Source organism: Psammomys obesus, unplaced genomic scaffold, assembly GCF_907164565.1.
Source record: "Psammomys obesus unplaced genomic scaffold, mPsaObe1.curated_primary_1811, whole genome shotgun sequence".
Taxonomy (NCBI): Eukaryota; Metazoa; Chordata; class Mammalia; order Rodentia; family Muridae; genus Psammomys; species Psammomys obesus.
The window spans coordinates 16,365,343-16,377,899 of NW_026596109.1; the positions used below are offsets into that span (position 1 = coordinate 16,365,343).

The window sequence follows — 12,557 nt, forward strand, 5'->3', positions numbered from 1 at the left end:
CCAGCCAGCCTGTTGCCCTGTGGCATTCTTGGCAGATGCCTTTTCTCTGCTGTCACTGACAAAGCAGAAGCCGTGGGTACAGCTCTGTCTTGGCTGTCCTCTTTTTCTCTTCTGTCATGCCTTCCCTTCCTAGACCACTCACCTCCTTTCTCCTCTTCTCAAAGGAAGTGAGTCCCTCTCCCTGTTCAGACTGGACCTTCAACTGGAGATTCCTGTCTGTCCATGTCCCTCCTCCTTTCTTCTGCCTTTGTGTCCTGCACCACTTCCTCGAAGCTGGAGTCACATTTTCAGCCAAAAAACACGTTCTGCTCTTCCCCACCCACATCTAACTCCCTTCTGGGAAAAGCAGGCAGGAATAGCTCTGTCTTCCTGCCCTACCCCTTTCCCTTTTCATCGAGGTTTCACACGGTCCTTCTTTTATCCTCTGTTCTGTCTTATCTACCATCCACTGGCTGTTCTAACATGAGACCATCCTTTCCAGGCCCCCAGTCCTCCAAGGCTATCTTTGTTATACTTGAAAAAGGGCCTGTTTGTGTAGAGTAGCCATGGATAACAGAAATATATGATCCGCATACGATTATTTTCATAGGTATGATTGCTCTAGAAACCATGCTGAAAAGGTTCTGAGGTGGTGAGATTTTTTTAATATATTTTGTTTAAACCACATATGAAAACATAGCAGGGCATGGTGGCACATGCCTTTAATCATTTGGGAGGCAGAGGCAAGCAGATTGCTGTGAATTCAAGGCCAGCCTGGCTACAAAAGGGAGTCCAGGACAGCTAAGGCTACACAGAGAAACCCTGTCCTGAAAAGACAAAAAAAAAAAAAAAAAAAAAGCTATAAACTATAATCAGTGTCACTGAGTTAGTTTACATTTTTTACAAATTATTTTACAACTGAGATTGGTAATGTATACCTATAATACAGCATTAGAATACAGAGACGGGATTTATCATTATTCAACACTAGCCTTGGCTATCCAGTAGGATACTGTCTCAGGCAGAAAAAGGAAACCCCTGTTTTCCTAGGTCTTGAAGTCTTGCTGTGTGTTTCCAGTTCTAGCACATCCTAATTCAGAGCACCCGCAATGCAAGTTGTCACTGTAACAGCTTTCTTTTAAACAACTTTTCAGGGTTGGGGATTTAGCTCAGTGCTAGAGTGCTTGCATAGCAAGCACAAGGCCCTGGGTTTCGTCCTCAGCTCTGGAAAAAAAGAACTCTTCATTTTCTTGTTCTCTCATTTGCTGTTTGTCCTCACTCATTTTTGGCTCCCTTGCCTCTACTCTCTACCTTCTCCCTGATGAATCTTGCAGGCTTCATCCTCTCATCCTGGGATTCCCAGGGTTATAGCTCGCCCATTGCTCAGGTAAAATTGGAGTTGGTGTAGGCTTCTTACAGTTGTTCAGAGCTGACATGCCAATTCTGCAGTCAAGACTTCCCCTCTTAACCTTCCCACTGGTGGTGCCGTCATCCCTAGAGGCTGACTTCTGCTCAGAATCCTGCTGGGGTTCTATCTTCTACTTCCTCCTAGAGAGCCAGTAAGCTACAGAGTTCAGTGCAGCCCCACGATTCCCCTTTCCTTCTCCACTGCTCCGGGTAGGGCCTGTCTTCATCCGCTGCGTTAGTACAGAGGCCTCTTCAATAATCTGCCCCATTCTGCAGAGTTGTCACTGTGATGTTCCTTTGGCCTTCCGCCATTCATTTGAATCCGTAACACTCTGTGGAATAGGCAGGCGTGCTGTCCGAGGCTTCAGGCACGTTTTCAAAGATGGCAGGCTTTTTCAGGACCCCCGTGGCTCTTCCCCTGACTCTGCCCTTCAGTCCATTTCAGCACTGATCAGCCATCTATATCGGCAGTTCTCAACCTGGGTGTTGAACCCCCCTTTCACAGGGGTCACATATCAGTTATCTTGCATATTTGGGTATTTACATTATAATTCATAACAGTAGCAAAATTAGTTATAAAGTAGTGACAAAAATAATTTTGTGGTTGGGAACACCACTATCTGAGGAACTGTATTAAAGGGTCACAGCATTAGCAAGGTTGAGAATCACTGCTCTAGATGATTCTGGAAGACATAGAAACAGACCTAACAGAATGTTTTAATACCATATAGCTCCTAGAGTTTTGAAGATTTTCTCTAAACACTGGGACTATGGTAGAGATATTTCATATTCTCTCTCTCTCTTTTTCTCTCTCTCTCTCACTTTTCCTTCTTCCCTCTGTCTCCTCCCTCTATGTCTTCTCTCTGAAATGTGACTCCTTTTCTACATATTTATAAATACTACCTTGTGTCTGGGTTTTACTGAATCCCAGAATCCTATCCATGAAGTAATTTTGTGGGGAATCAGTTACAAAATGGACTTCAGACCCAAGTGATGAATGCGGCTGGGTTTTCCAAGACATTTTGAACATTTTGAGCATTTTCTCCAACATCTTGAAATCTAAACCAATTTACATTTCCTCTAAGAACACTTGCAATATCGAACATTGTCCAGCTAAAAACTAAAAACACCTTCAAACTTGTATTCTGCAGCAGAGGGAAGCTAGCCCTCCTGCCCACAGCCTCCTCTCAGCCTTCCTTTCCAGGCAGCGCTTCCAGTGTGTCTTCCTGGCTGCACGAGCTTCTCTGCAGCTGTGACTCTGGTCTCTGGTGCTCAGGGCATTCTGTGTTCTGCCTCTTCCCCTTCTGTCAGCCCAGCACCTTCTGGAGGGGACAAGGAAATAGGAAAAAAAAAAAAAAAAAAAAAAAAAAAAGACTGCTAAGCCATGCCTCCCTTAGGGCCTTCATGAAGTAAGAATGTATGTCAGGATAACGCTCCACACGCTGAGTGAATCTAAGCTTTTTCTTCAGCATCCAGGCCAGTAGGAAGGAGAACTGACACTGCACTGACCTTTCTGTTGTCCTTCCTTGTCCACAGATTATGCCACAATGTCAGATAGATCTTCAGTAGCCTGTTTCCCTCCCCTAGTCCTGGGCCAAGGACTAAGGCTGCTGTGTTACTCAGCAAGTCATGCACAGTTGTCCTCTGGGGATTAACCCACTTGGCTTTCCTGCTGAGCTCCTTCCCTCATCATTTCCTATGATGGATGTTCCTTTACCTTGAGTCATTTCAAGGCCATCGTTTCTTTTGTGTCTTGGTTCCTTCTGCCCCCATCACCCTTACATCCCGGCCATCACCATCATATCTGTTGGGACTCTTACCAAACTCCAGGAGCACTCATGTTGCTCCTAATTCTTTCTCCCTGAGCCAAAACAAGCAACCAACTATAAAGAGTATATTAGACCAAAAAGTTTATGTTCTTGTGTCCTCTGTTCATTTCCACCTTGGCAGAATTTCTCAGAGTGGCATCTCCAGTAGGAGCTAAATCTGGAAGAATGTGCTGAAAAATGCTAACATGCTGGCGTTTAGCTGTGCTCTAGGTTTTTGCCAGCAACTCCCACGTCTGATTTTTAGAACACTGTTTATAGAGGCTTGGAAGGAAGCTTTTAATACTTGTATTATGTTTCAACTTGCTTTCCTTTGGAGGCAGGGAATTGTCAAGTAAGTATCCACAGCACGCTGGGAAAGCTCGGTGTTCAGTGAATGCCTAGTGCCGTGTCACTAAGAATCCACGAGCAAGCGTGCGATGTCGGTGCTGAAAACGACTGAATCTGCCCCGTGCAGGTTTCCTCCCATTGCTCCCCTTGCCTCCACTTGTGAAACACACAGCCATAGACCGTGCTTGTGAACTAAGAAAGACACACCCTGAGACTGCTTTACTGCTTAGGGCTTTAGGGGTTTTGTTCTTTAACTGAAAATAAAGATGACAAAAAGCATCAGATTGCCTTTCTGTGTATATATACAATCTCATGTATATATAAGCACAGTGTTTGCGCTTGTACGCATACTCTATACTGTATAATATGTTGTATATTATACAATCTGTGTACCCTGGAACTGAGCCCTGTGTCGAATCAGTAGTTATGAGCCATGCTGTGGTTCTAGCACATTCTTGCTCCCATCGCAGCCTCTGGCTTGCTTTTGTCTACACTTAAACATTTTTAGGTAAAAGAAGAAATCCACAGATTTTATTTGAGAGTAACACTAAAACAGAAGAAAGCGAAGGTGTCCTGGGAAGTGATGATGAAAGCACAGGAAGTGTCTGTTGAAGGAACTGGCACACCCCTGGGGATTTTACTCCATCTGATGGTAATGATGTCAGCTGGGGCTGTCATTTGCAGAGATGTCCTCTCTCCCCATTTTAATACCATTTGGTCCAATTATCACTTATGATTACATAACATGTTTTGATTGCAGAATTTCCAAGAAAATAAAGGTACCTTGTTTCCCCTGCACAAAAATCCATTAGCTATTCCAGCCAGCAAGCGGACCTACTGAAAAACCTGAGAATTATTAGGCTAAATTGAGTCAAAATTAATTTGGAAACAAAGCAATCCATTGTGCCTAGCTCCACAAGACGCCTAAGAGGATGTCATTTTTCTGACAATGAGCCTCTCCCTGAGCACACTCAAAAATAAGCAAAGTCCCAGACCTGAAGGCATGAGCCCACAGGAAGCACAGACAAGCTTCCTTTTCTCTCCCCACTTGGTAGGCACTCATGCAGTTTGCCCGGAGACCCTGGGGCATGACCTGGCACACCCTTTCGTTTCTGTTTTAGTTCTTGGCTGGCATGCTGGGGAGCATGGTTTGTGCCACACAGGAATGTCATGCTTGTGCACTAATGTGGTGTTTGCTGCTGCCGTAACACGTACTAAATTTCTTACTTGCCTTTGTTTTCTGCTTCCAAGGGGATCAAGGTAATTCTGTCTTTGTGTCTTCTCTCGAACACTGACTGGGGGTGTGGGACTTGGGGCCAGAGCGGCTGCAGGCCTCCCTTCTCCCCTCCCCTGCAAAGATTGCAGAAGTCTGACTAAAGGGAACCCAGTGACAACTGGCCTACTTGTATAGGGGTCCTTTAGAGTTTCCGCCTAGAAAAATCTCTAAGACAAAAAAAAAAAAAAAGCAAACTTTGGTGTAGTGACAGCAGCTTAGCACGGACCATAACCCTGAATTGCAGAGCAGAGCGGGAGGCAGCCCTTTTTTCCTTTTTACCCTTGTGTCTGTGGCCAGACCAGCCTGGTACTTTTCACAAGGCCTCCGGGCCTATGCCAAAGCTTGGCTTCTGAGTCCTGCTACACAGCAGGCTTTTGACCACCTGATTCTGAGTCACACTGGCACATTCCTGTTTGAGAAATGGCCAGTGAGGTAACAGAGCATGAACTCTTCTTCTCATACATGAACTTGTCCTTAGTTTTAAAGTGAGTTCCTCTCTTCAGGGGTTCTTGGATCCCAGGAGGTTGTGGGATATTGGGGAAGTGGGACTGATGCTATAAAGATGTATGGTATAGAGAAACCCAGCCCTGCCCTGTGAGGCCAGACCCACCACTGCAGTGGGACAGGTCATATTTCAAGCTAGTGTTCCTAATGGGGTGGTTGAGGAGGGCAGGATGGAACAGTCCCTGGTGGAAGGCCCTGAATGGGGAGAAGAGCAAGGACCCTCCCTGGCTCTGGCTTTAGCCAGCTGCTGGGCAAGCAGCCATTCGTTCAACCCTGCATTTCTTCTAACTTGTGTTTCAGACCACCTGTTAGCCGGGCAGCTCCCCAGCCTGAGAAACTCCAGAAGAACAACATCACCAAAAAGAAGAAGCTGGTTGAGGTGAGGAGGTTCAGCAACCACGCTTTTACCTGATCACTGGTGCTCTGACACTGCCAGGTGACATCTCCATTCACCCGACCTAGAGAGAGCATCAAATGGACCCAAATGGTTCTGTTGGCTCCCTGGTGTCCCCATCTCCATTCTGTTCGGTACTGTGCCCTCTGCTCCATTCCTGGAACCAACATTTCATCTACTGTTCACGTTCCTTCTCCCTCAGTCTTGTCACCTGGCCTTACCAATCATCACTAACTATAAAATTCACTGTGTCCCTTATATACACTGGCTCCATTGCCATATACACTCTACCACCTGGGACCTTACACACTTTTTCTGGACAAGAAGGAAATGGGCAGGCAGCACGTAAGCCCTTTCCAAAAGCAGGTGTTGTATTTCTTCCTCAAATTTCTCCTGCAGTTCTCACAGGAGCTGGGTACTGTTACTTTCATTTGCAAATGTGGGCTCTATAGGGATGATAAAGGAGTGGGAAGGGCTCATTCCCAAGGTTGCCAGTAAGGGAGGAAGATCCGGGCTTGGAGTGGGTCAGCTCCAGTGGCTTGCTGTTTTCACAACCTATGCCCCAGAGTCCTCCCTTCAATTTTCAAGTCTTTTGTGCCTTGTGCTGGCTTTAATAGCCAAAAGATCCCCACATTGCCAGTGAGAGTCATGTTCATGGTTTAAAAACCTCAACCAGAGTGACCTTCCCAGCTCATGACCTAGAATTCCCTTGTAACTAAAATCTCCAACCCCAAACACACCTAGTCTTCTCCAACGATCTTGAACTTCGAATTCCTCAGTTTGGAATGGACCTCTCATTTCCCTACACTGTAGTTCTTCCGGAACTTTCTATGGATCATGTCTGTGGGACCTTCATCTATCACGTCCCTCATCCTGACCCCTCCTACCCAGCTCCACCACACCCGTGTTCCACAGGCCTTGGTACACAATCACCTGCCTTTCTCCTATCTCTGTCTGCCTCGGCTGAGATGATAAATCCACACTGCTGACAGAATTTTACTTTTTTGGAAAGGAACTTTTTGGAGACGTTTGTTTTGGAAGATAGCTCAGGTCTGGAAATGCAGCCTAGTTTCATAAAGATGGGGTCCAGCAGTGGAAGGGCCATCAGAAGCTGGGTCGTATTATCTTCTGTCCAGCAGGAGCTCATGGGTCCTTGAAGTGGTTTTTCTCTAAACTACTGTCTTTAAAAAAGAAAAAAAAATTTATTTGCCATTTATACAACATTCTGCCTGCATACCAGATCTTACTATAGAGGGTTAAGTAAGCCACCATGTAGTTACACTGGGAATTGAACTCAGGACTTCTAGCAAGAGCAGCAAGTGTTCTTAACCTCTGAGCCATCTCTCCAGCCTGCTAGACCCCTGTCTTAAGCACTGTAAACTATCAGTACTCCCTCACACCTGAGTTTACAGCTCTTCCGGTGGTTAAATTACTGAGCCTACCAAGAACATCTGTTCTAAATCCCCGGGAATTTAAATTGGCCACACTTGGGTCAACTGGCCACTGTATTCAGGGCAATGTCCCATGCTACATCCATTCCTGTTAAACACTTTGGGGAATCTGGGGATGCAAAGAGATTCATTTAGTTGAAAGGAGAAGGGCTTTCCAGGTGAGGGGGATGTTAGAAAACAAAGTTGTAATGCTAGCAAAGCCTAGCGTAAATGGGCTAAGGGTAGTTATCTTGCCCAGTATGCTCAGAAGATGGCTGGGTGTGTGGGCAAGGCCTGTTGGAGTTTGGGCCTTATCCTAGAGGCAGAGAAAGACAATGAAAGCTTTTCAGTAAAGAGGTGATGTGGCATTTAAGAGAGAGAATCTGATGCTTACAATTGGAAGCCTCAGAGACAGTAAGGGCCAGAATGGGAGAACCAGGAGAATTAGGACTCCCACACTCTAAACCTGCTGTCCACTGAGCTAATCCAGGGCCAGGCGTGGAGCAGCCCAGAACAAGTGTGTTGAATGGTGTCAGGAATTGATCTGACCCACTGCTCTTTGTCATAGAAGATGAGACAAGTGAAAAACTGGAATCCAAAGTAGTGTCTAGTTGCTGGGGAAAATGCAACTGCGCAGAAACTTCCTGGGGCAAGTCATAACCAACACGCTGGGCGTGGCTCAGCTCACCCAGCAGTTCGAGCACTCACAGCTCCTGTGGGACCTTCTCGGGGCAGTCTCTGAGACACGAGTCAACTGACCTAAGGGGTGAATATCTGTCAGTGAGACGTGACACTTGTAGGTGACCACTGAAGGCCGTCCAGCCTGTACACTGTGACTCACCCGAAGAACCCAGAAGTCTCTTTGGTTTACTTAAGGAGATCACTGTTACCTAGCATTTCAGGGGACTAAGAAAAGGGCCATGTTTTATCCTCAGCTGGCCCGGTGCCTTCAATGGTATTGGCCACACCTGTGCTAAGTGTGGCTACTCATGCACATTAACCTCTAAGGATGACTGTGTGTATGTGCGCGTGCGCAGGAGCTGGCTCTGGACCACGTGTTTGGCTACAGAGGATTTGACTGCCGCAACAATCTGCATTACCTTAACGATGGCGCCGACATCATTTTCCACACTGCGGCTGCGGGCATTGTGCAGAACCTCTCCACAGGTAGTTGCTGGGGGACGCCACCATGTGCCTACCCGTGTGTGTGTTTCCCCACTCTTTCGTTGCCCCAAAGCTTTTCCCCTTAGGGCCATTCTACCTTCCTCCAGGCTGGTATCGCTCAGTCCTTCCTTACAGTGCCTCCTCGCTCTCGGATCCAGACCTCCCACCTCTCTGGCCTCTGCTTGGGCATAGTGTAGACACTGCAGGGAAGCTACTGTGCTTCTGTAGATCCTCTGTGGTGAGAGGGAGGAGAGGCTGGGGAGGAGATGGGGGGTGGAGGCAGAGAAATGAGGCAGAAACCAAAACTGAGAGCCAAGCAGCGGGAACCAGTTTCCAGCTCTCAAAATGTGGTCCTCCTACTTCAGCCTCCCGAGGGCCAGAGTTAGAGGTGTGTGCCCCAGGGCAGAGCTTGTTTCGATCTGGAGCAATATTCATCGAGAACGTGTCATTCATAGAGAAGTCCTTGGTGCCCTCAGTCAGGAAATCACATTTAAAAGGAAAATTGGAAGACCAGCTTTAAAAGCAAAATTTTAAACAGGCTGTAGCAGGCCCACACCCGTCTTCACCACCAGATCAGAAATGTCAGGCATGCCTCTTACCAGCTTCACAGCTCATGCTCTCTGCTGCAATCCATGTAATTCATGTGTGGATTTGAAGAGTATAATCACTGGGTTATTTTGATTTTTCCTCCTCAGTATTTTTAGGCACATGCCATGATTTCAAGAGCATTGTGCTATATTCCCTTGTTTGTCGACGCTACCACTTGGGCATTTGAGCAGGTTCAAAAGCCCTTTAGGGAGTGTGGAAACCCACTTCCTGCAATAGATGGTGAACAGTTTCCTACTGTTCCTTCCTGTGAAATAGGTTGGCTTTGGGATGAAGCTTTTGATCTGTGCCATTCGGGTACCCGGGTAGACAGGTTCCTGTTAGCAAGGACCCCGCAGGCAGTGCCCCTTTGTGCCAATGTTGCCACTCAGCTCAGCGCAGCATGACCTTCAGCACCATTATTTTCAGCATCCCTACCCCCTCTTTCAGATGAGCGGTGGATGCTGGGAAAACACTGATGTTATGCCAAGGGGCAGTCAGAACATGGACTTCATGGTTTAGTCTCTGTCTGTGTGCTGGACTCCCACAGGCAGGAGGACAGCTAAGGTGGATTGTGGTTATATCAGGAATAGGCACCAGCTTTTGTCCTTCCAGACCTACAGCAGAGCTCGTGAAAGCTTTTAAAAGATCCCCCATGTTCCCAAGGACAATTCTGACATGACAATCTGGGTTTTCTGAAGACATAATCTCTTATAAGGTGTTTCCAGATTCCCCAGTTAGCTTTGTGGCAGTTGTGGAAAGCCCTCAGATCCCACTACTCACTTCCCATGATCCCTCTCTTCTAGGCAGCCAGAGCTTCTACCTGGAGCACACAGATGACGTCCTCTGCCTCACAGTGAACCAGCACCCAAAGTACAGAAATGTGGTGGCTACCAGCCAGATAGGTAGGGCGCCTTGCTGGCTCCTCAGTGTCTCTTCCCGAGATACAAGGTCTATCAGTACTTTCAGGAGGGGCGTGACCTAAACTTTTTCTTGCTGATGTCTCCATTAATTTGGGGGGAGGGGAGGGTCTTAAAATACGTGTTTGTAACTTGAGTTAATTTACGTAGTGACCGGTGATTCTGAGGGGCCCTAAAATCAGACCAAGCCCTGGCAGTTAAATAAACAGATGGTCCTCTTCCTTGTGGACTGGGCCACCAGGTGTGAGTGAGCCCGATGATTGTACTTGGCAAGAGTGTAGCGCAGCATGCACACCCGCCCCTTCCGTGCTCTGAGAAGCCGCCAGCCACAGATGTAAACTGCACATTTGTGAAAAGTCATCTGCTTGTTTGTTTTTACTCTGTTGTCTCAGGGGAAATTCTTACAAACAAGTCTCTTGCTTGCTTTCCTCAAAGCCATGTCCATTTTACACTTGGTTTGGAGTCTGCTGTGCTGGGGGCGGGGGTGCTACACTATTAGAAACAGACTCACTCTGCTATTGTTTCCCCTGCTGCTTCCTCATTGCCATTGCAGGTGACGCCACGGGAAACACAGGTAAGGCTGTTCCAGCTGTGAACAGTTCAAATCCACCCAGCAAGATCATGTCACTGTGTCATTTGCTGGCTGTGCCTGGCTGTGCTGCAGGTCCAAATCCATCCTCACCCGTTTCCTTTTCCAAGCCCTCTGCAACTGTCAGACATAAATGTCCATAAGCCCCGCCTTTCGCAGCAAGTTTTTCAATGTTCCTTTGGCAGGGTCAGCTAGATGTCTCTTACGCCCAGTAACTGTGACACCCCTAAACATTTGTCTAAGTAAGGACCTTGAATGGAGCACAGACACTGAGGTGCCACACCGTCTCTGTCATGCCTCTCACACTCAGGAACAACGCCTTCAATCCATATCTGGGATGCCATGACCAAACACACCCTTTCCATGCTGCGGTGCTTCCACTCCAAGGGGGTGAATTACATCAACTTCAGCGCAACTGGAAAGCTCCTGGTGTCCGTGGGCGTGGATCCAGAGCACACCATCACCGTCTGGCGCTGGCAAGAAGGTAACAAGCCGTGCTGCACGTGCTGCACCTGCTTCTTCAGGGCTCCCCTAGGGAGTGAGCTGGGACAGAGCCCCAGGCTGCTTTACCCAAGCCCACCTGGCTCTGCTTCCAGGAAAGCGGCAGTCAGACTTTGGGGGCCTGGAGAAGCTGCCCTCAGCCCCCACTCTATCCCCCTGCGCCATGGCCAGTTAGGGGCTGCACGGGAAACTGTGATGGCTACTGAAAGCCCTCTGGGTGTATTGGGAAAGTGCTAACCCTGTCCACAGAGGCAGCACCGCACCCCCTCTATCATCAACATCTTCCTACCCAAACTCCCTCCTCCTCAGTCCTCTGATGGCCTCTGGATTCTGCTCCAATTGTTTCACCTTGGCAGCCTTACAATTAGAACTGAAGTGACCATCGAAGCTGAAAGCAGATTTCAGCTGTTTAAGTTTTTTATGCTTAATGCTTCTGAAATGAGGACTCAACCTGTTTTTTGGTTTTGTTTTTGTTTTTAAGATTTATTTATTATTTATACAATGTTCTGTCTGCAAGTACACCTGCATGACAGAAGAGGGCACCAGATCTCATTCTAGATGGTTGTGAGCCACCATGTGGTTGCTGAGAATTGAACTCAGGATCTCTGGAAGAGCAGCCAGTGCTCTTAACCTCTGAGGCATCTCTCCAGCCCCAAAGGACTCAACCTTAATCATTGTGCATAGCAGCAGTCCTCTACCCATGGGTCACAATCCCCTTGGGGTCAAACGACCCTTTCACAGAGGTTACCCAAGATCATTAGAAAGCACAGATATTTACATTATGATTTATAACAGGAGCAAAATTATGGTTATAAAGTAGAAATTAAGATATTTTCACGGTTGGGGGGGTCACCACAGCATGAGGAACAGTATTAAAGGGTTACAAACGTTAGGAAGGTTGAGAAACACTGGTTTATAGTATAGCTAATGAATTTCTTTCTTATCCATGCCCAACGCGCAGACACACACACACAGAGAAAGAGAGAGAGAGAGAGAGAGACACACACACACACACCAGCTGCTACTAAATTTGTAATTCTCTTACAATTAAAAATATGCAATTTTCTGAGATATCCTCAGGTCGGCCTTGGCAAAAACAGATCCAATTAGTAAGGGCATTAATGAGGTCTCTCTGCAGCCGCTATCTGGGACACACTGAACAGCAAACAGAGAGGCGGCACTTGTCCAATCCAAGACTCTACAGTCCCATTATCTCCTCTTCTTAACGGAAGGAGTGGAAGGAGGCTTTAAAGAGAGGTATACATTTTGAGAAAAGATGCTACCTTTCCTGAGCCCAAGTTAAGAGAGACCAGTGGCTGAGGAGTGTTAAGGACATGTCTTATACTACATTGGAAGCCAGCCAGCCCACGGTATTTTTAGGAAGCCACACTGCCATCTTCTTGTTTACAATTTATTGTGTCCAAGTGTCTCTACAACCCATCTTTTTGGGATACTGATCAATTGCTTATGACAGCAGGCTGTCAGAGATCAACCAGGCAGTGCTGTTGAGAACTGGGGCCTCAAAGCATCCCAGAGTTGCAAGGGCTAGGTCCATGCCTGACCATCCAGGTCCTCCCACAGCAGACCTCCAGGCCTTGCCTGGCAGCCTTCCTTCCATCTGCACAGAGACCCAAAGACACAACCCCTGCTAC

General features: G+C 47.3%; 1 protein-coding gene across 1 annotated transcript in view; it reads left to right on the forward strand.

The window, feature by feature from the left end:
• The window catches only part of Eml6 (EMAP like 6), a 233,400-nt gene that overhangs the window by 206,782 nt on the left and 14,061 nt on the right, over window positions 1–12,557 (forward strand). The window contains 4 exon segments of the mRNA XM_055628808.1: window positions 5,623–5,701; window positions 8,184–8,313; window positions 9,702–9,800; window positions 10,715–10,888. Coding sequence (XP_055484783.1) covers window positions 5,623–5,701; window positions 8,184–8,313; window positions 9,702–9,800; window positions 10,715–10,888 — 482 coding nt within the window.